The 25,574-nt window shown below is 43.2% G+C and overlaps 2 protein-coding genes across 2 annotated transcripts in view; one reads left to right on the top strand and one right to left on the bottom strand.

The window, feature by feature from the left end:
* Nucleotides 1–25,574, bottom strand: part of arvcfb (ARVCF delta catenin family member b) — a 123,477-nt gene that overhangs the window by 7,657 nt on the left and 90,246 nt on the right. Inside the window, exons 11-16 of the mRNA XM_076104787.1 lie at nucleotides 7,057–7,184; nucleotides 5,389–5,539; nucleotides 4,676–4,868; nucleotides 3,521–3,639; nucleotides 3,126–3,203; nucleotides 1,505–1,558 (exon numbers count right to left, since the gene is read on the bottom strand). Of these exons, the coding sequence (XP_075960902.1) occupies nucleotides 1,505–1,558; nucleotides 3,126–3,203; nucleotides 3,521–3,639; nucleotides 4,676–4,868; nucleotides 5,389–5,539; nucleotides 7,057–7,184 (723 nt within the window). The remainder of the gene's footprint in view (nucleotides 1–1,504; nucleotides 1,559–3,125; nucleotides 3,204–3,520; nucleotides 3,640–4,675; nucleotides 4,869–5,388; nucleotides 5,540–7,056; nucleotides 7,185–25,574) is intronic.
* Nucleotides 16,989–20,237, top strand: LOC142964576 (kelch-like protein 10). Its single transcript, XM_076104972.1, has 5 exons — nucleotides 16,989–17,140; nucleotides 17,779–18,262; nucleotides 18,730–19,344; nucleotides 19,569–19,718; nucleotides 19,878–20,237. Exons 1-5 carry the CDS (start codon nucleotides 16,989–16,991, stop codon nucleotides 20,235–20,237), a joined length of 1,761 nt encoding a protein of 586 aa, XP_075961087.1.

Raw genomic sequence — 25,574 nt, 5'->3', positions numbered from 1 at the left:
TCCCCAGCTGGCACACATACTCTATTTGGTCCTACTTTTCAAGCATTTTATCAACATTTGCAGCCTTGACAATCCCTCCTATCATAGCAAACATTAAGGAGAGCTCCAAAGACTTTCAAGACGTCAATGAGATAATCAAATAAACAACAGTAAGGACAGTTTCAGCAATTATCAATCACACTTTTATCACTCATGCACCTCAGATAATGCGCATATATATTCAGTTCATTCACTGTCAACTTGTTCATTGTTATGATCCACACTGTAAATCTGATTTTGTCACCTTTTCTTATTTCTCCATCACTCAATGCGAAGTGCATACATTCAAATCATGGGGTTATTTATCTAATGATTCAATAGTTAATTTACATTTATTCATTTTTGCACTAACTTACTTACCACACACATGAAGCCGACACATAGACATGTAACTAGTTTCTGCTTTTCCAATATTACCCCTGATATTAATGTTTGAAACCACAAACTACTGTGTGCCATCAAATATTCTATTGAAAAGTTCTGAATGTTGTAAAAGAGCGACGTGGCACTCTCTCCTGGAAGTCCTTCCTCTTGTTCAAAGTCAATGTAGGAAGCTTCATACAATTCCTACTTAGAAGAAGAGTAGTTTTAGTCGTACTTTAACTTTAAGTACAATTCCTTGGAGGGATGCTGAGACACTTGATAAATATGGACCCAGAGGTTTGTAGGAAAACCAGCATGATATACCCTGAGAGTGCGACGGCGTACTAGGGCCATCGTAGGCAAAAAAATAAATACAAATAAATACAATTAAGAAGCCGGGGGAGAGGGGTAATATCCGGAGGAAAAAACTTTAAAAAAAGTTAATTCTCTGAGATTAAACTCACAAACAAAATGTTTTCAACATTTCTTTCTTGTAAATGTATGACTCTATAATCTCAGAGAATAAGAGTTTTTCTCGGAATATTCCCCGTGGAATATTAACCCCCTCCTCCAGCTCTGTAATGTCCCCCCCCCCCCCCCCCCCCTACAATGGTCTTTGGGTAAGAGTGTGAAAAAAATGAAGTCCCTTTAAAAAGCGACTTCGTCGCTTAAAATTCAAAAAAAGAAAAAAAAAAAGAAAGATTATCAGAGTTGCAGTTCTATATTAATAACAGCAGCGGGGACATTTACTTGAAACGATTGACAGCAGAGGAGCTCTGCCATATGAGATATTAAGAGTGTTTTTATTAAGAGTGGAGAACCACCCACATCTGTTCAGCTTCTAATGAAGGCCCAGCTTCGTACAAACATCTTGTCAAGAGAGGGGTCTTGCATACAGCATCAAAGAGCTTCATGTCTGAAGTGATCATAGCGAGATCAGAGTGTTCAGTGGTTTGAATTTTAATATGATAATAACATCTTGGCAACGGTTAAAGAACGAGTAGGAGAGACGTTGAACCAAATAACTGTCGGACACTGGATTGAGATTAGAGGAGAGCTAGCTCTCCTTTGGCTAAGGATGATCATGCAGTCTGGCTCTTACCTGGACCCAGCTCATCCATAGGTATCATATCACCACTGCCACATTTCCCGGTGCCTGAAAAGCATTCATATGCCATTTGTACAAAAATGCCGCACACACAGACTGAGTCATTGAGCCAAAACGCTGCTGCTTTTCAGGGTAATGGTTCTCGGCCAGTGATCGAATAATGCAAACTGAGAGTGGGCAGGCAATGAGTGCCGCGTTTCATGTGCATGTATGGATGCAAAAAATAGTTGGGCACAAGGCCAAAAATCAGGACATTAAACTGCGGCGATGCTATTGACTCCTCTGTCAAAGAGATGTTTGTTGTTGGGCCAATGTACTGCACAAGTCCCCCCCCCCCCCCTCCCCCACATATACTGCTGCTGTTATAGAAAACCTCCAACCCAGTTCTTTGACTGTGGATGCAGCTATTCACAGTTACATAAGGGTGGGGAAATTTCCAATATCGCCGACCCCATTACGTCAATTTAAAACCCACAACACAAACACAAAACAAGGACTTTTCTTTATATTCCGTCAACACCAACTTTTTAAGGGTTGAGGGTTAAAACAGCAGCAGTATGCTGTTCAAAGCTCCAGCTCCCATTTTATGCACTTTATTTTTGACCCCTATGAAACATCATTATTGCAACATATAACCCACCTTAGCTTCACCACACAGAGGATGAGAGTAGTATCGTGGCAAGCACAGCGCTTCAATATAGCCATGAGAAGAAAAAAAAAAGACGAACTGGACACAATCACACACTGTTTTCGAGCTCCTGTTAGTATTGTGTTTAAACCTGCTTTGAGGACTATACGGGTGTGATACTGTTAGGTTTGTGTACTCTATCCCATCACTGACAGACCATAACATAAATCTGATTCTATATTGTTTTTATTGTCGATAAATCCTGTGAAAACTAGTTTAGCCTGCAAATAAGTATTGTCTGTGTAGTCAAAGTCTCATATCTCTTATTCATCTTTGCTACAGACCTCCATAATTGTCCAGAAACAAATAGAAACACATAAACGAACAGCATTACTGTACTGGGAGACATATTCCTTTGTTATGATGAACACGCGCACTAAAGTTAATTTTGAGTCAATCCTATATACGCTGTCCTGTTGCTAAGAACACTCATTAGAGCACCACATTTTGTATTCATCAATAGCTGAAAATACTCTCCAAAAAATGAAAAATGATTTCCCTTGGAGTACCATTTGCTAAATACTACAGGGCCTAGCTGTTTTCTTAGATCTTTTTTAAAAATGGAAATTATTGTTCCTGTTTTTAAAAGATTCACGTCTTGAGCAGCAACCAATGGGCTTGGGGTGAAGTCACAATGTATTGAGAGACAGACAAACATGTTTTGGGTTTGGTCTTTTCACAGGATTTTGAAATCTAGAATATGGCCAGCCTCACCTTTTGGTTAGGCACTGGACCTCATAGTGAATACAATAACAGTAACATTTATGCTCATTCTGCTGAGGAGCCCTGGGATCTTTTCACCCTTATTCCACCTACTTGGTCCTCTAAACAGGCGAAAACAGCAACAATCACAAACACACACACACACACACACACACACACACACACACACACACGCACACACACACACACACACTCTTAACTGACCTTGGTTCTTCTCCATCAGGGGCAGGGTGGTGTCGTCGTAGCCTGGCTTGCCGTTCTTGGTTGCTTTAGGGGTGGTTGCTGTCGTGGGCTGAGAGAAGAAGAAGGATGCAAACATTTAAAATACCTTAAGCTTAGACATACTGAATTGAAAAATGTACTCAGCAGCTTCATCTCCAATTATTTTACACAATGATAAGTGGCTAATGATGCTACCAATATTTCTTGTCATGCAAATACTCTCTTAGTGGGACACTTCATTAATAGTAAAGTGGTTCTTATAAACATTTAGTGTCTGTAATTGTTTAAGTAATATTCTTTAAGAACCTGATATTACAACAACAACAATACTAAGGATCCAGATTATATGTGAAGGATAGCTCCCACAAGATTACAGCCCTGTACCTGGAAGTGGCCTTTGTTCCAGCCGTCCTTGGTCAAAGCGTTCCTCAGCTCCTTATAACTCCAGACCGTCTGCAGCACGTGGGACGCCGCCTTGGTTTCGCGAGCTGATTGGCTGAGGGGGCCACAAGAAAGGGGGAAATATATGACGAGTGTACAGTGACGCCTGGGTATGCTAGCGTGCGAATCAATCTCTTTATTCAAAGACGTCAAGTCCCCTGAGAGGCTCCAGGGTCTCTAGTTTTTAATTCATAGCCAGATGAGTGCACATTTCCTTTCATTAGCTACCAGTAATAATTACATGTGGGTGGGGGCCTCACTTCAAAGAAAGCTAATCTCATGTGTGTCCGAGGAAATGAAGCTATTTGGTCTGTGAGTGAACGATGTATATTCACGCGAGTTAGAGCGACTCTCCGTATGTTCAATCCCACACAAGGACGAGCCTTTGAAAAGTGCTCTTGAATTAAAAGTGTGGTGCAGACGCACTTCAGTTTGGAATGGTTAACACTGTGGTAACATAAGACACCTCTTAAAGATATCTGTTAGTTTTCATTACCAGGTTGTTGTGGAGAGCTCGGGCATTAGTGGAACGGCTACTCTCTTACCTGCAGGAGCAGAAGCTTCAGAGGTTCTCCCCTATAACACTGCCTTCCACTTCTAAAAGCCTGTTAATTCATGTGTGGTGGGCGGTGGTGTGTGTGTGTGTGGGCTCAGGCTTGTTAGAGTATAGTATTGTGGTTGCCAAGCTTGGGCCATTAGAGACATATCACATTATCCTCCATGAATACTAATATAAAGGATCACGAGGCAAATTGCATTCAAGGTCATTGTTTCATTATTACATGTATGATGTCTCCATATAAATCCACATTTCTGGCATGGACTGATAAGAAAAGATAATTGTGTTTGGGTAAACTATGCATTCTTTCAGCGGATTATTTTGTGATAAAAAGGCGAACAGTTCTGCCAGTGTTGACGCTATGATTGTGCATGTTCCTTTTGGGGCCGCCTATGAGTAAAAAGTAGCCTAATAGATACAATAAATCCTAAATACAAACCGACTTACAACCATCAATCAATCTAAATAATTCAGTCTGCTGGTTTACATGTTGTTAAGTGACATTGTTATGTGATGTACTGTAGAGTCTTACCTAGTCCTGTTGATGGCGACCAGCTTCTCAATGGCCTGAGCCTGGGCGAGGGAGCGGGCATTTTCAGAGCTGTCAGTGACAATCTCATGGATGGTGTTGAGGATGGCGACCACAGTGTCCTCCTCCAGGTTTTTGGCTGGTCGCTGCTGGCCGCTGGGCAAGTTGCTCACCAAGTCCCGCATGGCATAACTTCCTGTAAGGCAAAGTTGTTCATAAGGTTAACAGGTAAAAGTGCTGGTAATAATGTTTAAAGGCACAAAAACAAGAGCGTTTCAGACCGTGGGGGGGGGGGGGGGGTTACTGTTGTCGAAATGGCAAGGCTCGTATTAAAAATGTTCAAAACCTGATTCAATTTTAGTGTACAGATACCCACTTGATTTGAATACATCAGACAGCTGAAGCCTCACATTAGCTTTGACTGAACGTTAAAGTGTATTTTTTCACAGATGACTGCAGATTCTGTCCGTTATCTCTTACAATGGAATCTCTTTGGGAAGGGATCTCTTTGAGGCCGGTATGGTGAGGAGGAAGACTAACAGCCACCAAGAACTCTTTCAGTGCACATAAGGACATGTGAGTATTGTTTGAGGAAAAATGTAACTTATCCTTTAAGGAGCTATGTTTTGGTTGTAGCACAAAGAGTAACGATCCACTATATTTGTTTAAAATTTGGATCTTGAATCAGTGTGTGTTGTATTGCTAATGGTTTGTACCGATCAGGTCCTTGTTGCGGCGGTCAATGGACAGGTTGCGCAGGGCGATGGACACAGCTCGGACCACCTTGTCGGAGTCGGAGCGCAGCAGCTCCACCAGGATGGGAAGACCTTTCTCCTTACGCACCGTGGCTCGAATGTAGTTGGACCACTGGAGGGCAGACAGAGGGCACGGTGTGAGTGCTTTTTTATCATTTCGACTTTTGACCTATAGGGTAGGCTGAGTGAGCACACACTGTCAGTAACTGCCTGTTTGGTATTCCTGCAAAGCTACAGATTCCCACCTGGGAGCAGCCCAGCATGACCACACCTCTTGTCTTTTGACGTAGCTCCACTAGGTTATCCTCCATGAGGACATATTTGATACATGCCTTCATGCTCACACACAACCCATACATGCACACACGCCCTATCGTTCAGTCATTACCTACAAGAGAGCTCAGCACTGCTCCTTGAACTTGGACTAATTCACAACATTACACAGTGGGGCTCTGAATGGACATGTGGTATAATTTGTCCTAATTTAAACATCAGTTTTTTTGAAATATGAAACATTAAGTTTGACATAAAAGGGTTTATCTTCTAAGCACTGGGACCCCAAGAGATGTAATTAAGCAGAGGACGGGCACAACTGAACCACCAGGTGGCAGTAGTAAGCTTTAAGAAACAGCTCAATCCAGTGGTACAGAACTGAGCAGTAGCAAAGAACCAGGAGGATTTAAAGAAGCAGCTCCGGTATCCTCCCAGGGAGCAGGGGCAAGCTTTGTCCAGATGTGACAGTGTGATGGGTTAGCTGCTCCACAGGTTCCTGAGCCTCGCCAGACATTCTGATCAGCTCCGACAGGAAAAATTAAAAACGAAACGACAGAAGGATTTCTTCTCAAAATGCTCACCTGAGCTGAAAACCACTACTGAATTGTTATACTAGTTATCTCACTAGTTGTGAGACTCAGGACTCGAACTAAAATAACAATAAAGGTTCAGGTGTTTATTTTACTCGAGGTAGATGCCGTTAATGAATTTAGAGGACTGAGGTATGTTTTTACTGTCTGACACAGGAGTGTAAATAGACGCGCTGCGGTGATAATGCTGCCGTGGACTGAATGCAGCCAGCCTGTGCTGAAAAACACAAGTGGCCGCTCTTGCCCGAGGTGCTGCTCGTAAACTGGCATCTGACAACTATCCTTCCCTGTTGATAATTCACTGCTGCCTGCAAGCCAGACAGACTCTCAGCAGCTCCACAGTCACTGTAATTGGAATAAATGTCTGATCCTGGCTCTAGAGATTCTCACATCATCTATCGACAGAGGAAAACATCAAACAGGGATGAAAGTTTGGTCTACATTAGTTATCTAACACTTATCTAGTCATGTAATCCCACTTATGATAAATGTTTGAGCTACCTGCTACTACCCTGTTCAAATCTTAAGCTTTATGTCAGTCTACACAGTGGCTTTATGGTTTACAGAGACAGAGCATCTACACCTTGTTAAAGCGCCTCTGCTTCCTCTGCTTCCCACCAGACTCTGTCTTTTTGCTCCAATAACAATCCAAGATTAATGCTACTGAAAGGTCAATGACGAGGACAGACCTTGCAAGAATGACATATAAGAGTAAGGACAAGGACATAGTGTCTACGTGTTTTACCCTCCCCAACCCTGGACTCACGGTCCACTGTCCAGCGCTGAGGTTTTGCAGAGCCCCTGCAGCGGCCTCCAGGGTGTTGTAGTTCTGGCTCTCCGTCAGCAGAGATAGGTAGAGCCTCACCACTTCCGGCTGATACAGCAGCTCAAAGCCTGCAGGGACATACAGAGAAACACACACACACACACACACACACACACACACACACACACACACACACACACACACACACACACACACACACACACACACACACACACACACACACACACATATATACTGGTTAGACTCCCTGGCAAGACAGACGGGCCAATTAGGACGTGTGAAGGTACCAGCAGTAGTGCTGAGTTTTATCTCAGACCATAGGGAGAGTTCTTTGGCAAAGGGAAACGGGGAAGAGGCTTGGGTTTATCACAATGCACAATGCCTCTGGTAACAGCACACAACCTTGACAAATGCCACAACATTTGAATTGCAGCTTATTTCGCAAAAGCTTCAGTGAAAATGTACAAACAGCTCACACAGGATGGGACTAAAAGTCTGTCCACTTGGTTTCACAATAGGCTGCAACACCTTTATTAAGAAATGCTGGAACAGTGCCTGGAATCTTTCCTAAAGCATTATGATTGAAAATACTTCAGTACTATAAATGAAGAGAACACCAGTGGGATCAATTATTGATCCAACCAAACCCAGAGTATTTGAGAGGGAGGTTTATCTCACTCGCACATAACACATTCCACCACAGTCAATCATTAGGCCTCCCACTGATGGAAACGTAATCGCATCACCAGCTATTAGACAGAGCAGGCACACGGAGAGAGAGCAAGGTGCCCAATCACATCAAATCAAATATATTCACCCAAGGTTTTTCTTATTTGGCACAGACAGGTTTGTCACTAAGTGCTTTACATGGAATCAACAAGACACTCTACGATTCAATTATAAGGTAGGGATTTCAGAACGAGGGTGTTTCTTCTGTCAAGGTCATTTTGAGCCGTTCACATCTCTGGTGGGAGTCATGCATTTTTTTTTTGCGGGATACATCATACCACAAGTAGGGGAGACATCTCGTCAGATTTTAATAGCTTGAGCAAGAACAATTCTTTACTATTTTGATTATCCCGAAGGCAGATTTGAAGCATGTTCAGGTTTCATTTCATATCAATTAGAGGTGAGTTTTTAATCTGTGGCTAAAGTGGAAAGTGAATGTCTTCAGAGTAAGGAATCAAACCTGGAGTAAGGCATAGTGCTTCAACAGGGGGCACACTCTGCTGCTACTCACTGAGGCTTAACAGACTTCTGCACAAGTTAGCCGATGCTTTGAAACTGGCGGCTAAAATCTCCTTTTTACAGAAATACCATTTCACCAGCATCCTTCCTATCCTCTACAAGAGCACAGCAGCAATTTCAAATCCTTCTTCTATCCCTCCAGGCTAACATTAAATAAAGAATACTGTTTATTCTTATGTGTTCTGAGGCCACAATGTCCACGGTTCAGTTTGAAACCCCCTGTATTATGTGGGCAGGGATGTATAGGAACCCTATTTGATTGATGCACAAGGGCTGACTGGGCCCTCCATGCATTTTTTCTAGATCTTTTTAGTAATATAAGTGCAACTTGGGTCAAACTATAAAAGCATGAATCAAAACCCTTTGAGAGGGAACATCTCCTTTTTTTATTGACTTGCTTTTTTTCAGTTGAAGAAAAGATAACAGTGAAAGAGTGAGGAGTGTCATTTCTGTGCTTGAGAGGTACAACGGCAACACACAAGCTGACATTTGTTCCTCTAAATCCACATCTCATACGTAATTTGCAGAGAGCGGATGCCTGGGCACACTCTGAGATTGCCAGATTCAGACACAGCTACATAGTTGTTAACACTCAAAAAGCAGGGTTTCAGATCATGCCAAGCCTGCTCCTCCAGAATGTGTGTGGGGGCAGAACTGGCAGGTCGGGAGGATGTTACTGTAGGTGCTGCTTGAAAAGTCTTGAACTTATTTTCAAAGAAGCAGCAGAAGCAGGAGCCGTCATGCACAAGACCCTGGTTGTAAGTTACCATGTGCTGAAACCATGAATCACATCAATAGGTTTCTCTCAGGGGGGACACAGAGGGGAGAGTCTGCGAACCAGAAACTCTGCAACATTCTGCATGCTCCTCATATTTCTGGGCCTACTGTGTGCACACTCAGCAAACTGGAGACCATCTCGGAGGCAGTCCTGTTGACACACACTTCATCTCCAAAGGCACATTCTCTCTCCGCACAAAATGTCAGCCATGTTGAACCTTTGCTGCCAAGTTCGCTCGCACTCTTAGACTGCGCCTTTTATGACAGTTTTTTTTGTAATATAATCTGCAAATCCACATTTGCTCCATCTTGTACAGCCTGGAGTCTCGGTCCGGCGATCAACTGAAGCGACTTATGAAAATGGCATTTTACAAATGAAGGATTCAAGACAAAAAAAGACGTGTACTGTACAATAAAGGAGGATGAGAATGGAGTGAAATTCACTGGGCCTTTAAACTAATTCCTTTATCCTTAGTGGAATTTCTCGCTGTTGAGCCAGAGAATATCTCTGCCAGGGCTTTCCCTCCTTGGTCCTTAGTGGGGGCTTAATGTCAGCACCAAAAGCCCAAAGTCCTTCCTAAAAGCAGCAGCCAGGTCGAGCTCTGTTTGCAGCCTCACACTGTAGTGTTGTTGTCGTCAGTCATCTCATGCTAGCTTTTTCGGGCCTATTAGTTGTCAGTTTGTTCGGCAGAATTACAATTCAGAGGGGAGATGAGCTGTCAAGGTGACGTGACCTTGACAACCCACAGCCCCATATTCTGTGACAGACTGCAGTCGTGACAAGATTATTTAAATACGGATGTATCCGGTGGTGTAGAGTGAAGTGTATGCAAGTGCACTTCAGTATTAGTTAGTGTTCTGATCACTGCCTTAAAAGTGAGGTAAAAGTAGACATATCATACTGAAGACATCTTTTTCGTAAAACGTTGTATGTTAGCAAAATGTACTATGTAGAGGAGCTATAATGAATAGTTTCGAATCAACAATGGATCGAATTAGAAAGAGGTCGCTCATAGTGACAAACCCACAGAGAATTATCACCTGCACCCCTGCTATGGTTTAAATGTTCCACAAGTGTCGTACAGTGTGAGACCCGCACTGGTCTGGTCTTGGTCTTGATTTAGTCTCAGCCTGTCTTGGTCTTGTTTCGGTCTCGATACACAGTGGTCTTGGTCTTGAATTGGTCTCGGTTTAGGGGGTCTTGACTACAGTGTAGAGTATAGAGTGCAAGATCAACACGACTAGTACCTAAGTAGGAGTACTAGTACTTAAGGACAGTATTATGTTCCACCACTCTCAAAAGCCAAGTCAACATCACAAAAATAGAAATTAATCTATAAATGAATATAGTTAGCTGGGCTGGGCTTAGCGTGTATATTGCCCCTGATTTGCATGTTGGTGTGGCAAACAGACATCACACACAACTGTGGCCTCCTTACAAGACTCCTGCTGAGCTCTGCTTTATAACCCGTGCTGAGGGACAGCCCATAATTGTCTGTATAGACACACAAACACAAATGGGCACAGTCTGTAACACATGCACAAAATGTTCAGGAGATCTAAGCTCATCCCTAAATGAGGTGAGAGGGGAGGGGAGGCAGGTTGCTTTTCAAAGCAGAGGAAGACAGTGACAACTCCTGCAATAGAGGGAAGGCTCCATTAGTGCCCGGGTACAGAAGAGAAGGGGCTTTGTGGTGCTGCAGTGTGTGAAAACCGGGTTAGAAACAAAGTTAAGTTGAAGTGGTTGAGCGGTGCTCAGTGCAGAGCATTAATTCGGTTCAAGTAGCTTCACTATTGGCTGCAATTAAAGCCAAGGTGTAGCGGTGTGACAGGCTGGTAAATGATAATGGATTAACTGATTGGCTAGGAAGGGACACACACACACACACACTCATACATGTATTATGTGAAGATTCTTCTCTCTCACACTCTGACAAACACCTCAATGACTCTGGCCTCTCAGCCATCTGCCTTCCTCTAGGATAGTTGGCAGCTTTCGTGCAGAACAGGATATACACCTCTGCAAACGCGTCCGTGTACACACAGAAATCCACAAACACACCAAGCCCTCGCTCGGGCATGTCAAAAAGTGATGTTCATCGATCCAGTCTGCCTACAACGTGTACAGGGTCTCTTCCCGTGCTTCTACACAGGCGCCGTGCTAGCACCATTTATTTACTGCTCCGTTTCCAGCACACATCACTTTTCATCGAATCAGAGGGACTTGATGGCGTATCACTTTCTACAACTCATAGGGGAGTGTTACAGCACTGTGAAAGGACCGGAGAGAGATGGAGGAAGATAAAGAGAGTGGCAGATGGAGAAAAAAAAAAAGATAACAAATAGCAGAAAATATATAAATCCCTCCTATCTGTCATCCTCAGTCTTCTTTCTGTTACAGGGTTTTGCTCTAACGTATAGTCATTCTACGCTCACAGGAACATTGTAATAACACACAGCCTCTGACTCCTGACTTTGTGGTTAATTGAAATGCTGGTGATGTCCAGTACTGTAGGAGCGTTCTGCGGGTACTCTCATCGTTCAGTCTCTCCAGGCAGAGACGGAGACGTGGAAGACGAGGTGAGAAAAAGAGAGGAGAAATACTACAGAGCATATGCTGACCGCAGGGTCACATTCTCCCCCTCTGGAACACATGCATAAATCAATCAGGCAATGCCAGTGGGAAATCCTTTGAGTCGTCAACTCTCTGGTCACACACATTTCACATCTGAAACTTATGCACATTCAACCTCTCCCGACCTGTTCATAAGTAAGAGTGTCTTTATAAATGTACACGCAGACACATGGTAGAGTGCTATCGTGCTAATGAGAGTCTCTGTGGCCGTGCCTGAGGCAACAGAGGGTGAGATGGCTAAATCAGCACATCATTAAAAGTATTAAGCCACTGGTATAATAATAGACTCTCTCCGGTTCATTAAAAACCAAAAGGTGCGCGGTGGAGCCACATAAACAAAACACGTATATTGGCAGGGTTTGCAGGGGCATGGGAACACTTCTGCCTTGAGTCATATAGTGTTTGCAAATATTGTTTGTTTTTTTACGCTGCTTGAAGGAGCATATTATGTTTCTGAATGGTTTCAGTTGAGGAATGCATGCAAATTAATCAGTTTAGGTGGTAACATACTTGTTAAGAATGAATGTCAGTATCCTTGGGGATGGGAACAATTAATGTTTACTGTCGATTATAAACTGTATTCACGTATCTATAAGTGTTACAAGAGGAGGTGATATGCATTTATGAGTGTTGTCCTTCCATTTGTATTGTGGGAGACCATGCGATTGAGGCTGTGAATTCTCTTTCTTTCCACAGCCCTCCCTATAGCCGTGGATTCGAGTGAAGCCAAAACAGAGTGCACCGCCAGGCTGCAAAGGCCGTTCACCCCTTCAGACTGACGGGGTCCAGGAGTCAAAGCTTAATTTTCTTCACTCACACCCAGTTGGCCTTTGGCTGCAGATTGGCATCTCTATGGGCAGCCCCGGGGCACCACATTAGCATACCCACATGGTGGTTTGGCCTTAGTTTGTTGGATGTTGACAAAGAGAGGAAGAAGGTGGCAACTGGCCCATCTCTTGGACAGCTACCCATCAGCTTTGGGCCACAACTATGTCCTGGTGTGATGGGGTTTTTTGAGAGACGGGAGAGGGAGTTGGGGGAAAGAGACAGAGCGGGCGGAGAGGGGGACAATATCACTGAAGGCAAAAGGAGAATATGCAACACAGATGCCCCTGTCCCTTCCTCTTTTCCATGTCACAACGGGGGTCCTGCTCCAGCAGTACTAAAAGTCTGGTCCACGGAAGCTCGTTTCCTACCATTTAGCACAATAGGACCCTTTTCAGCCAGCTGCCTCTGCAGTGACAGGGGAGTACATCCTCTTCCCTGTGCTGATGGGCAAGCAAAGTCCTGCTGTGGGCTTTTATTCCACAGAGGACACATCGACACCGGTAGCAAAAACACGCCGACACCAAATTGTCTGAAGCGTCCAAGCACTCCTTTTACAAAGTGCATTGAAAATGCTCCATCCCTCCCGCTACAGCCCCTGAACTTTAGACGGAAACAAAGCCAAGGGGTCTCTCTCGGTCTTGAGCCGTAGTTGTATTAGGTTTTCTGTGGCTCGCTCAAGAATGTGCCTCGCAGCTATCCAGGCTTCTCCGTGGATCAACAGTGGTAATGCTCTGGTTGTTTGTTTCCAATGTCCCTCCTGCTAATGTAATAGAGTTTGAGAGCCTGAGGTGAAGGTGTTGGTGTATATTAGAATCTCTGCCAAGTGAAGATATTATTTCCCTTCGGATGAAAAACATATTGACAAGATAAGTCACTTCTTCCAGTTGCTGCCTCAATGTTTGGCACAGGTAAAATATGTGCATGTCATGCATCCAGGTGCTTTTAGTTGGAAAAAAATAACAAATGACAGGGGGGATAAAGTCAATTCCATTTTCCGAGTTTTATTTACCAATTCGTTGGGCTAGTCATGTGCACCCCAATCTGAATTATGATATGTGTGACAGCAGTGAAAAACAGCACAGTAACCCATTTTAGAGTCTGTTAAAGGTGGAGTTATAAAAGTATAGCTTATGATACTCACCATGACAACATGACAAGATAATTGTGTATCCTGCTGGTATTTATTCAACTCAGTGTTCATCACTGAATCATTAACTGCAGGATTATTGTGATTGCCAGTTTGACTGAAATGAACTGAAATGAATAATGAATTCATTTGTGCCAACATACAAGTCGTCATTACAATTGTAAAACTTTTCCAAGTCGTATTAGTTAACTTGATGTAATTCAGTGTTCAAATTCCCCTTATTATTTATAACCATGAATAGTGTTTGGTTAGCAAGTTATTTGTTGATTAGGTAGTACGTAACGTTCTGTGTCAGAGTACTGTGATCGCTGTGTCGGGTTTTGACATCCGCCTTAAAATTCTTGGATCTGTCATGGAAACTGCGCTTCCTGTTGCAGCCCCCTGCATTGTGATAACACAGGGCTGATTTCAGTCTGAACAACTGTTAAGACAGTTGGAATCACCAGTATAGAAAGAAGCACAATAGAAGCCCACTCAGCGGTCTATCTGCGTGGGTCAAAGTGTGGTGTAAGCCCGGATCAGGTGCTGCTCAGCTTTGGCGATCTGGCATTGCAATCATGAAAATAATTCAAACCAACACTATGAAAAAGACAGTCTTTCCCATCGCTACGATATGGCATACAAGTATGGCATGGTAACCTGTCAGTACAGTTAAAAGTCTAAGCTCACACGTCTTACTCAAACGGCCATGAAGATCATAGGGAAAAAATAATATTCCTATCTTCAGCCCTTATATGAAAAATCTGTGTCTGAACGACCCAACACATATTCTGAACTCAGAATTCCAGGTGTTGCCTTCAGGCAGACGCTTGAGAATGTCAACCTGCAGGCTAAATCGGTACAAAAATGTAGTGTATGTATGATCTACGTCAGGGGTATTCAACTAAAATTCCAAAAGGTCCAGATTGAGAAAATCTCCTCGGGCAAAGGTCCGAAACATTACAATAATATCTAACTCGCGCTATTTAGTGCCATATATATATAAATATATTCAAGAAGCCTAGTAGTAGTAACAACGTCTCTGTGTAGTCAACAACTGTCAAATCAAATAAAGTACACATCAATTATATTTTAACAAATTATTATTCTCAGTTTTCAAATTTAACTGGATGGATTATAAATAATACACAGAAATACATAAATAAATGTTCTTCTCATTTAAAGTAAAATAAGGTCTGGATTAAAGAATAACTGACATAACAGAAAGCTTTTCAAAAATGTGCATCTTAAAATAAAGTAATTCATTTTAGAAAAATGAATTTCACTGAATTGTCCTGCAGCTTTAAATTCAGTTCATTCAGGTGTGAAGTGATGTCAATAAAAAAAGCCACAATATTATATTTTTGTCATCTAACAAGAGAAATCAGTGAGCATGGACTTTATCTGTGGTTATTAAACCTCTTGTTTCAGCTCTATTCTCTCTGTTAACATCATTGTTGGTCAGTGAATTACTGTTTTGGATTCTGATCATTTTAGGCTCTTATGTTTATTTTCTGTGTCTTCATTTCAGATGTGAGTGGGTACGTTTGTTCAAAGGAGTTGTGCTTTGCCTCGTAGTGTGCTTCATTTGCCGCTTTTACCAATAGTTACGGTTTCTGAACATATGAGACATGCTGGTTTTAACTGCCTGTGGCAAGAATTAACATAGAAGAGTCTGTTCATTCTTGCTTATAAATTATATTCTCTCTGAACACGTTTCTCTTTTTGGAGAACGTCATGTGAGATAACTTCTCTGATTAGCGCAATGTTCCTGCTCTTCTTTCTATTTCCTCGTCTCAGCCCCGTGTGTCACGTGTGTGTAAATCTCACTTGAGTCAGGAAACTTGTCAGAATACCCATATTTGATTGGCTGAGCTGCATCACCTGATGTGATTTACAACGCATTGGTCGGTGTGTTTCCTGCACCGCTGAACAAGTGCCGTAACGGCTGAATAAACCGCGCCGGTTAAAGTTGAACTAACTGTCTGATATGTATAATTCCAAAACATATATATGTTCTGGGTCCGGATGCAATTGCGTCTGGGTACCCGAACCCGGTCCGCCAGTTGGGGACCCCTGGTTTAGAGCATAGCTAATTGAAAATTAGTTTCGAAAGTCATTGTTACTGAAGAACGACTCTATCTGCCTCATTCAGTGATTTATAGGTTCAGTTTTTTTGAAAACTTATTTCCCCTGTAAATATTCAGCTCATGCTTTGTGTCTAAACGATTTTACATCTCACTCCTGAGTTGTTTTGCCTTCAAGACAAATTACTGGGCCAGTGATTTGAAAACAACCAAACTGACCCCGGTGAATAAGTTCAAGTACTTTTGGTGAAATCTGTTTCGATTACAGTCCACTGCCTCTTTGTTTTATGAACACCTCCTCGGATACTGTTTAATCGGAAGCCGCTGTATGTAGCAGCCATTTGTCAACACAGTGCTCCCTCCTACTGTTCACTGCTGCACACATTTTGCTCTTCATCACAGCACAATGTTGTGAACTGAGCGCATATTTCTCTTGGATGGAGTCTTTACTCAGTCAACCAAAGGCTAACTTGCTAATTAGATCTCAGGCTACCTGCTGTGTTTGCCCTTGAGTAAGGCAGTGGTTTAAAACCAGGGAGTTACTGCAGATTGTTGGGCAATGAATATGTGTTTGACTCCGTAAGTGTGTGTCGATGTGTGGATGAATGGCTTCATGCATAGATGCATGCATGTACAGCACTGCAAACTTCAACGTCAATAATAAACACGTAGTTGAATCAACACCTCTCTGAAAGTTTTTCACAAAAACTAAACATTCATATCTGAGCTGTTGTAGTGGATTGTATTAGATTATATAGTACCTAACAAAGTGACCAAGGAGTTTAAACTAACAGTAAAATGACTGAGTTGCTTATTTTACTGGTGGACATCTGTAATAAAACATATGTAAAACATAATGTGCACCATTCAGTGAAATGGCTTCTGTCAAAAGCAAAATGACACTATTTACAGTGTGGATTATATGCAAAACAGCAACATTTATAATGTTTTTGCCACTTTGGTGAAACACCACTGTCAGATTGATGTAGGCTACATGTAAAACACAAAAAGAAAACTAAGTTACAGCAATAAATACTGCATAACCATTCTAGAATGGATTCTAGAATAGATTCTAGAATGGAATCCTGGACCTAGAATTCTAGCACCCCAACTTGATGTGTGGTCACTGTCTCTCTTTTGACTCAAAAGACCCTTTGAGACCCTTGAGACAAGTCATCGACCATAAAGCTCTCATACTCAGAAAATCAAGATGAGCGACTGGAACGAATCTTCACACATGTCAAGCTCAGTGTTTAATTCTCTCCGTCTGGAGGGAAAATTTTGCGACGCAGTCATCGAAGTCGAGGACGTAACATTTGAAATCCACATGGTCATCCTGTGTAGATGCAGCACGTACTTCCTGTGAGTTGGCTATCTGATAGAAAGTAATAGTTAATGATCAAGTCTGGGAGACTAATCACGATATGTGATGAATTACATACGTTCATGGAGCATTTGTGACAAGTTTGACATAGAGGAGAAGATATAATATATCAGCTACAATAGTCTCTCAGGTCCATAGTAATGTGCTTTTAAGCAGATTAGTATTGATTAGTAGCATTGAGTAGTTTGTGTGTTCAGAAAAGTGACTAAATTCATTTAATGCAACAAAAAAAAAAGTAATTGCAAACACTTGAGATGGTTAATTCGACACACAAATTGAAGGAAGAAGCTGTTCACTGCTGCACAAAACCTGAGATGAATTGTAGATGGTGGTGAAACAGCTCCAGAGAGATCACAAAAGAAAACAAAAATAGCATACAAAATGTAGTATTACATATTTGTGACATTTATTTGACAGCGACATTCTTACTGCTAGTTACACTCGGAATGATGTCCGGCGGTTTACGTATTGTACAATTTCCCTTTAAAAATGGTGTAATATGTTGATTTTGCGAATGCTTACTTGAAAACTTTATCATTGTTATCAATGAGACAATGAGAATGAAAATCTGAAGTCTGTTTCCAATCCTCTGCTGTGTGTTCATCCTGACCCGCAGGGCTCTCTGGAGTCGCTGGTCACCTCCAGACAAAAAGGTCTTCCACATACCCGGCCTGTCTCCGGACATGATGCAGCTCGTCATTGAGTTCGCGTACACCGGCTTGGTCTCTGTGACGGAGGAAAACGTGCAGGAGCTGCTGCTGGCAGCCGATCAGCTCAACGTCATGGGCGTTGTGCAAACTTGCTGCGACTTCCTGGGCGAGCAGCTCTGCCCAGAGAACTGCATCGGCATCTTTCAGGTCACCGACACCTGCTTGTCCCCCGAGCTGCGGCTCAAGGCCTACCACTTCATCGTTGATCACTTTGAGGAGGTGGTTTTGTCCGAAGAGTTCCCGCAGCTCTCCGTGCAGCAACTCGCCGACATCCTCGGTAGAGACGACCTCAATGTGAGCGAAGAGAGCGCGGCGTTCGAGGCCATCCTTCGCTGGATCGCCCACGAACCTGAAGAGCGAAAAGAACACATCGCAGTGCTCTTGTCTAAGGTATGTTAACCTTCTGTCACCAGATTTAGTTTAGACTTGCATCTTCAGCATTTGGCTGAAGGTGTTATCCTAAATTGCAGCAACGATCAATTAAACCACCATAGTCAAATTAGAGGTTAAGAGTTAAAGAGTTAAGAGTTAAAGTGAGTAAAAGATTTATGTCTTTCGTAGGAACAAATGGGCTTGGTACCAGTCAGGCAGAGAAAGTCTGAGTATCGAGAGGCCGACTAACACATAGTTGGTTTGGAGATTTTAAAGAAATGTATTGACAATAACGAAAATATAGAATGTCACCAGTCTAAAAGGGTTTAAAAATGGAATTTGAGTTTTGAATATTCAAGAGTAAAAATGTGAATATTAGTCACAGTTTAAATTATTATAGAAAAGCAACAGAGGTCTGGACACTGGACTCGAGTACAGGCCATTGAGTTCAATTGAAAGATTGTGTCCTGTTTATCTCTGTGTAGGTGCGACTGGTGTTGATGAGTAAGGACTACGTGAGGTTGAACGTGATGTCCAATGAGCTGGTGAAAAACAACGCTGAGTGCCTGCACATGGTCAAGGCAGTCATCGAAATCCTAAGTCCCATCATAAGGTTCAGACCCTCTGCGCATCTCAGCAACCCTCTCGCCCGCCCTCGCCTGCCTAACGCCATCCTGTTGGCCATTGGGGGCTGGAGCGGCGTCGATCCAACGAACAGCATAGAGTCGTACGACGTCAGCACCAACCTCTGGATGCAGGTGACAGACCAAGACGTGGGTCCTCGCGCCTACCACGGCACCGCCGTCCTCAACGGGAGCATCTACTGCGTCGGCGGCTTCAACAGGGTCGAGCATTTCAACAGCGTGCGCAGGTTCGACGTGAGCACACGCACCTGGCACGGGGCGGCATCCATGGAACACCGCCGATGCTACGTGAGCGTCGCTGTGCTGGGCGAGTGCATCTACGCCATGGGAGGTTTTGACGGGTACTCACGACTCAGCACCGCAGAGCGCTACAGGCCCGAGACCAACCAGTGGAATCTCATCGTGCCGATGCACGAGCAGAGGAGTGACGCCAGCAGCACGACGCTCCACAACAAGGTGGGTGAAGTGAACTAGAGTAATTCAAGAGTAACAGTACGATGGTGACGGGAACAATTCAATTTTTTTACCTGTTTGAAACGAGACTGCGATGTTGTAAAAAGAAACAAATTATAAGTTCAAGTTCAAGTTCAAGTTCCGCAATTAGTGTTTCTGTTTGAGGCTGTGTTGAAGTAACTGGCCAGAGAGTAGTGTCAGACTAAAGGTCCTCCGATTCTCCCCAGATTTACATTTGTGGGGGTTTCAATGGGAACGACTGCCTGCAAACGGCTGAATTTTACAGCCCAGAGACCAACCAGTGGACCATGATCAGCCAAATGACCTGCCAGCGCAGCGGAATTGGCATCGTTGCATATGCAGACCATGTCTACGCAGTAAGTACATGAAACAGTGACACGCTAACTGTGTGACGTATGAATAGATTTGGTCAGCGGCTGTTTTTAGACTCAGATGAGCGCTCTCTTTTGGCGAAGAATTTGGTTAAATCTCAATTCAAACGTCTCACCCTTCATTTTCACTTTTCCTCCCAAAAGGTTGGCGGCTTTGATGGCTCCGTCCGTCTGAGCAGCGCAGAGGTCTACAACCCTAGCAGCAACACCTGGCAGCAAGTGTCCCATATGTTGACTGCCCGCAGCAACTTCGGTATCGAAGTGCTGAACGACCGCCTCTATGTTGTTGGGGGCTATAACGGCCGCGCCCCCTGCAGTAATGTCGAGTACTACGAGGCAACGACTGAGGAGTGGACGGAGGCTTGTCCCTTGGATATTTCCCGCAGTGCCGTGAGTTGCTGCGTGTTGTCCGGGCTCCCCAACATGGCCGAGTATGTTTTCCCCCGTGACGCCCTGGCGGTAGTCAGTTTGGATGACGTGTTTGTGGACTGTGAAGACTCTTGAGAACACTTCTGAACAGTGCCGTGGTGCCAACATCCACCCGGCAAGACATAGAGATTAAATAAGGAAATAAATATTTCTTGTGTATTGCACTGCTGTTCCTCCAGAGATTTTCTTTTCAACTTTTCAGTTTGTGCAACTTCTAAGTTTTATGTTCTGTGAGGGGGGTGCTGTGTTCCACCTGCAGACACACACGGGTTGATCCAGAGTGCATCATTGCAACATTAACGCCTTAATACGACAAATACGAATTGCTGTGTTTCACGCGTTCAGGTTTTCAGGTTTTCACATCGGCCACCGTATTTCTCCTACTCGCTTGGCACAGCTTGAAAAAGTTTAGCTGGTTGCAATCTGCATCCTCCCCGCTAGATGCCGGCAAATCTACCAAATGCACAGAGTACCTTTAAATACATTGTATTCATATTTGAAATCACCTTGTTCTGACAAGTCAAAAAATTGCCTTTCTGCAGTGTAATCAAAAACAAAATTGGTGTTACAGTATATCTAATATCAGTTGTCACATCATTTCAATACTCTTTTGTAATACTCATCGGGTAAAGTATAAAGCAGGGGTATTCAACTAAAATTCCAAAAGGTCCAGATTGAGAAAATCTCCTCGGGCAAAGGTCCGAAACATTACAATAATATCTAACTCGTGCTATTTAGTGCCATATATATATAAATATATTCAAGAAGCCTAGTAGTAGTAACAACGTCTCTGTGTAGTCAACAACTGTCAAATCAAATAAAGTACACATCAATTATCTTTTAACAAATTATTATTCTGTTTTCAAATTTAACTGGATGGATTATAAATAATACATAGAAATACATAAATAAATGTTCTTCTCATTTAAAGTAAAATAAGGTCTGGATTAAAGAATAACTGACATAACAGAAAGCTTTTCAAAAATGTGCATCTTAAAATAAAGTAATTCATTTTAGAAAAATGAATTTCACTGAATTGTCCTGCAGCTTTAAATTCAGTTCATTCAGGTGTGAAGTGATGTCAATAAAAAAAGCCACAATATTATATTTTTGTCATCTAACAAGAGAAATCAGTGAGCATGGACTTTATCTGTGGTTATTAAACCTCTTGTTTCAGCTCTATTCTCTCTGTTAACATCATCATTAACATATGTCATGTGAGATAACTTCTCTGATTAGCGCAATGTTCCTGCTCTTCTTTCTATTTCCTCGTCTCAGCCCCGTGTGTCACGTGTGTGTAAATCTCACTAGAGTCAGGAAACTTGTCAGAATACCCATATTTGATTGGCTGAGCAGCATCACCTGATGTGATTTACAACGCATTGGTCGGTGTGTTTCCTGCACCGCTGAACGGCTGAATAAACTGCACCGGTTAAAGTTGAACTAACTGTCTGATATGTATAATTCCAAAACATATATATGTTCTGGGTCCGGATGCAATTGCGTCCGGGTCCGGACCCGGACCGCGGTCCGCCAGTTGGGGACCCCTGATCTACGTCTATGCGTGCATGGAGATTGTGACGCTGGCAAGTGGATTGTGGGATGGAGCGACTTGAAGCCCAAAACAAATTTCCCTGCGGGACAATAAAGTACATCTTATTTATCTTGTCTTATCTTAATTTCTATCCCAAATTCTGTGAATGCAGCTTTAGAGCCTGTCTTACACTGATGTGCAGATTACACACTCGGCCATGAGGCTGAAGCTGAACGACTGCCGCGCACCCTACATATCACACACACACAATGCAGACACATATCTGGACTATGCTATTGAGTTGCCTGCAGACGGAGAACAGATACAGAGGAACTCTCTTTCTTCTTTCCTGCCTCGCACCATCTTTCTCTGCTTTTCTCTCAGCCTGCGTCTCTCTCTCTAATAACCTCCCATATCTCCAGCACTAAAACAAAACGCAGCAATGCCTCAGCTGCCTCTACCTAGAGATGCAGACAATATGTAGAAATTAAAGAGCGCACAATTGTAGTACTAGGGTTGCTATGGAAACCCCATCTCCTTCGCCACTAACAATCTGTCCATTCGACGTTCATGTGAGACAGTTGGACAAGAAACAGCAAAAACAAGGAAGAGGAACAAACTGCTTTTACAATTTGCACATTACATAACACAGCCACCTGCTCATTTAGGTGATGCACCTCATTCAGAGGTAATGGAGTTGAAGCCAAATTGGCAACCAAAGTAGCTTTGAATTGAGACCTTTCTCAACCTTATCTGCGATTCCCGTGATTCCAAACAAACTGGCCAAACTGCTAGCCTGAGGGCTGCGATTACTGGCCAAGCACTGCCCATGCTCCGTGTAAGTTTGCGTTTAGCAGCAACAGCTCCCGTAGACACTCAAGTGCTTCGGAGTGGAGAGGCGTAGTATACGTATCTGCTTTTGAGCGCATCAGTGTGCAGTTAGTAAGAGGGTAGTGTGTTTTCAGCATCACCTTGAGTGTCTGCTGCCTTTACGCAGGCGAGTCACGTCCTCACACAGACACAAACAAAACTAGAAACTTAGGCAACGGCCACAGCCTGCCAGAGAGAAAGAGATATATAAAAATATGAAGAGAATGAAAGAGATGAAGATGAAGAGAAAGAGAAAGAGGGAGCCCACAGAGAAAAGCTGTGGGGGGCGGATGTTTTCATATTTTCCTGGCTGGCAGTTTTAGTTGTTCACCTGAGCCTGAAAAACAAGCTTAAGTTGTCCAGGCGGTGTTGTGCTTTCAACAAAAATTCCAATGACAGTTGATTCTCAACATGCTGCATCTACCTACATCGGACAGGGATTGCACAAAGAGAGTGTGCATCAACAGAGGATGATGGGAGGAGAGGAGGAAGAGGAGGAAGAGGAGGAGAACAAGGGGAGAGGAACAGAAAAGGAAAGGAACACAGGTGACCAGGGAGCAGGGAAGGAAGAAATAATATGTGAGTTAGGGAGAGGAAATAGGAAAGAAGGAGTGAAGGGGGGAGGATGGGCCGAGTAAAGAAGGAGATCGTGACCGAGAGGATTTCAGCTATTTGCATGGTGGATGGGACAGCTGTCTGGTAAATAGTCCACAGAGATGCATAGATCGGGTCAGGGCAACAAGACAGTAATAAGATTGAAAAATAAACGCCATCTACAACCTTCCAGAAAAAGAAAAAAGTGATGCACTGCACCACAAGGTAAATGATGTACTCGACAGTTTGGGATGGGGGTTTGGAGGTTGGGAGTCCAGCCTTTGGGAATAAGCCTAGATAATCCTGTGGACTGCTTGTGTGTGTGTGTGTGTGTGTGTGTGTGTGAGGGGTGGTTAATAGAGGTATGGCAGTGACTGGAATGAGGACTGAAGATAAGAGGCCTGAAGCTTTGGTGCTGTAGCGCGAGCCTCCGCAGACGGCGCATTTATGCTCTATGCGCTGTGCGCTGCGTTATTCTCCGAACGCCAGAGAGAAATGTAAAGACACAAAATGACAATAAGTAGATGTGCCTATAGACTGTAGGTGTAGACGGCAAAAAGCCAAAAAAACAAAAAGCCATAAACCACCCTCCACAATGACGAGGAGGGATTGTAATATCACGGACTACTTTATTGCCTTTGTACAAGCCCTGTAAAGAAACAATTCAAGTATGAAATGCATTATGAAGAAACAAAAGTTGAATATCCTGTAGACTATTTGGTTGCAAAATATTTACTGAAATGCAGATTTTTAAGACCTCTTGTTTCTAAAGCATTTATAAGTCAATTGGCCTTCTTTGTGTAATCCCTAGACATGTAGATAGTGCTTTTATCACTGAACTATTTGTGACTACGGCGAGTATAGCTTTAGTCTGAAGCAGATGTCGGGTAAGGGGGAAGGGAGGAGTGTATGAGCTGATGAGGGCCTGGGCCTGCAGTCCGGATGATGGATAGGAGTACAGCATACACACATGTACATACACAGATTAGAGTTGCAACACTAATGTTGTTGCAGAAGAGCAACACTCCGCATTTAAGGAGTTTAGAATGTGCTGGAAAACGTGGAACAAATTGTGCATTCATCTTCTGTAAACGTGGATGAAGGATGTGATAAGAATCTGTCGATTTGTGTAACAGTGGGGCTTTGTTGTGTTTCTTTATACCTCATTGTATTTGGAGGTAATCTTGGTTTAGTTGTTCTGCTCTTGTTCTGTCTCCCTGTGTGTTATTAACTGGTCTAATAGCTTTCACCTGAGTTCATTTGTTGTTTTGTCTGTGTTCTGTCTACAGAATGTAATGTAATGTCGTCATAGCTCCATTCATTTGACCTGTGTGGGCGTGCAGGACTCACTTGGGTTATTTTGCCAGCACCAGGAGAGGGTGAGTATTTTAAGAAGCAATAGTTTCTGTAATTCAACAGTGATAGTAAATATTTACGCCTTTATGTGAAAAAGTTGCTGATGTGTTGATGTACCATCTATGCACCCCAATCGAATAGAAGACAACATTTTGAGGAAATGCTGATGTTTTTTGGTTTCGGTTTTGGCCGTGTTTCACCTTAAATTCAGACTATTTTAACATCCTGGTGCACCACAGCCAGACCGGTAACCCCTAAACAAATGCAACCTCTGTCTCCGGCTAGAGCCTGTATCGAATGCGTAATGCCGGCTGTGATGGTGTTTGACGGTGGAGGGATTTCCTGTGTCTGGGTCGGTGTCAGCACCCATCTCTCATTTAACGCTCCCTCCAGCCTCGCCAGCCCTCCCCCCTCGGTGAAATGGCACGCCAAAGTGTGATGGATACTCTGGATTAACTCTCGCCTTGGACGGTGACAGTCAATGCTTTTCTCCCCATATACACACACACACACACACACACACACACACACATATACACACACACACACACACACACACACACACACACATAGCGGATGCTGTGGTCAATTTTCTCAGGTAATATTACCTCTCTGTGCAACGCCATGACAAACAACAGCACCTCTAATAGCCACTTAATACCACCCTCACGGTAAAGGGCACAGGGCACTTAATGTGTGCATGTCTGTATGTGAGAGAGTATTTGTGTGCGTTAATGAGTTTGTGTGAGTGTGTGTGACCGTGTTTGTTGACAGCTGTGTGAATTAGGATTTGGATGTGTGTGTGTGTGTGTGTGTGTGTGTGTGTGAGAGTCTGTGTGCTTATAAGACTCAAATGAAAGGCAGTGAGGATGAGGAGATGAGTTGCCCCCGCCGGCTTAAATGAACCCATCGTCAAAATCAAACGCACATTAAAATCCCAAATACAGTTTGGCTGTGGACGGCGAAAAACTCACCACCAAAACATCGTTTCACGTCGCTCTCTTCCCACTCACCCTTCTCGCTCGCTGACATAAATAGAAGCTTAAATCTTTCTCCTT

Source organism: Anarhichas minor, unplaced genomic scaffold (assembly GCF_050575085.1).
Source record: "Anarhichas minor isolate MPS153535 unplaced genomic scaffold, ASM5057508v1 ptg000030l, whole genome shotgun sequence".
In the NCBI taxonomy this organism is placed as follows: domain Eukaryota; kingdom Metazoa; phylum Chordata; class Actinopteri; order Perciformes; family Anarhichadidae; genus Anarhichas; species Anarhichas minor.
The sequence above is the reverse complement of the archived record's forward strand: the minus strand, read 5'-3'. Positions and strand labels throughout refer to the sequence as shown.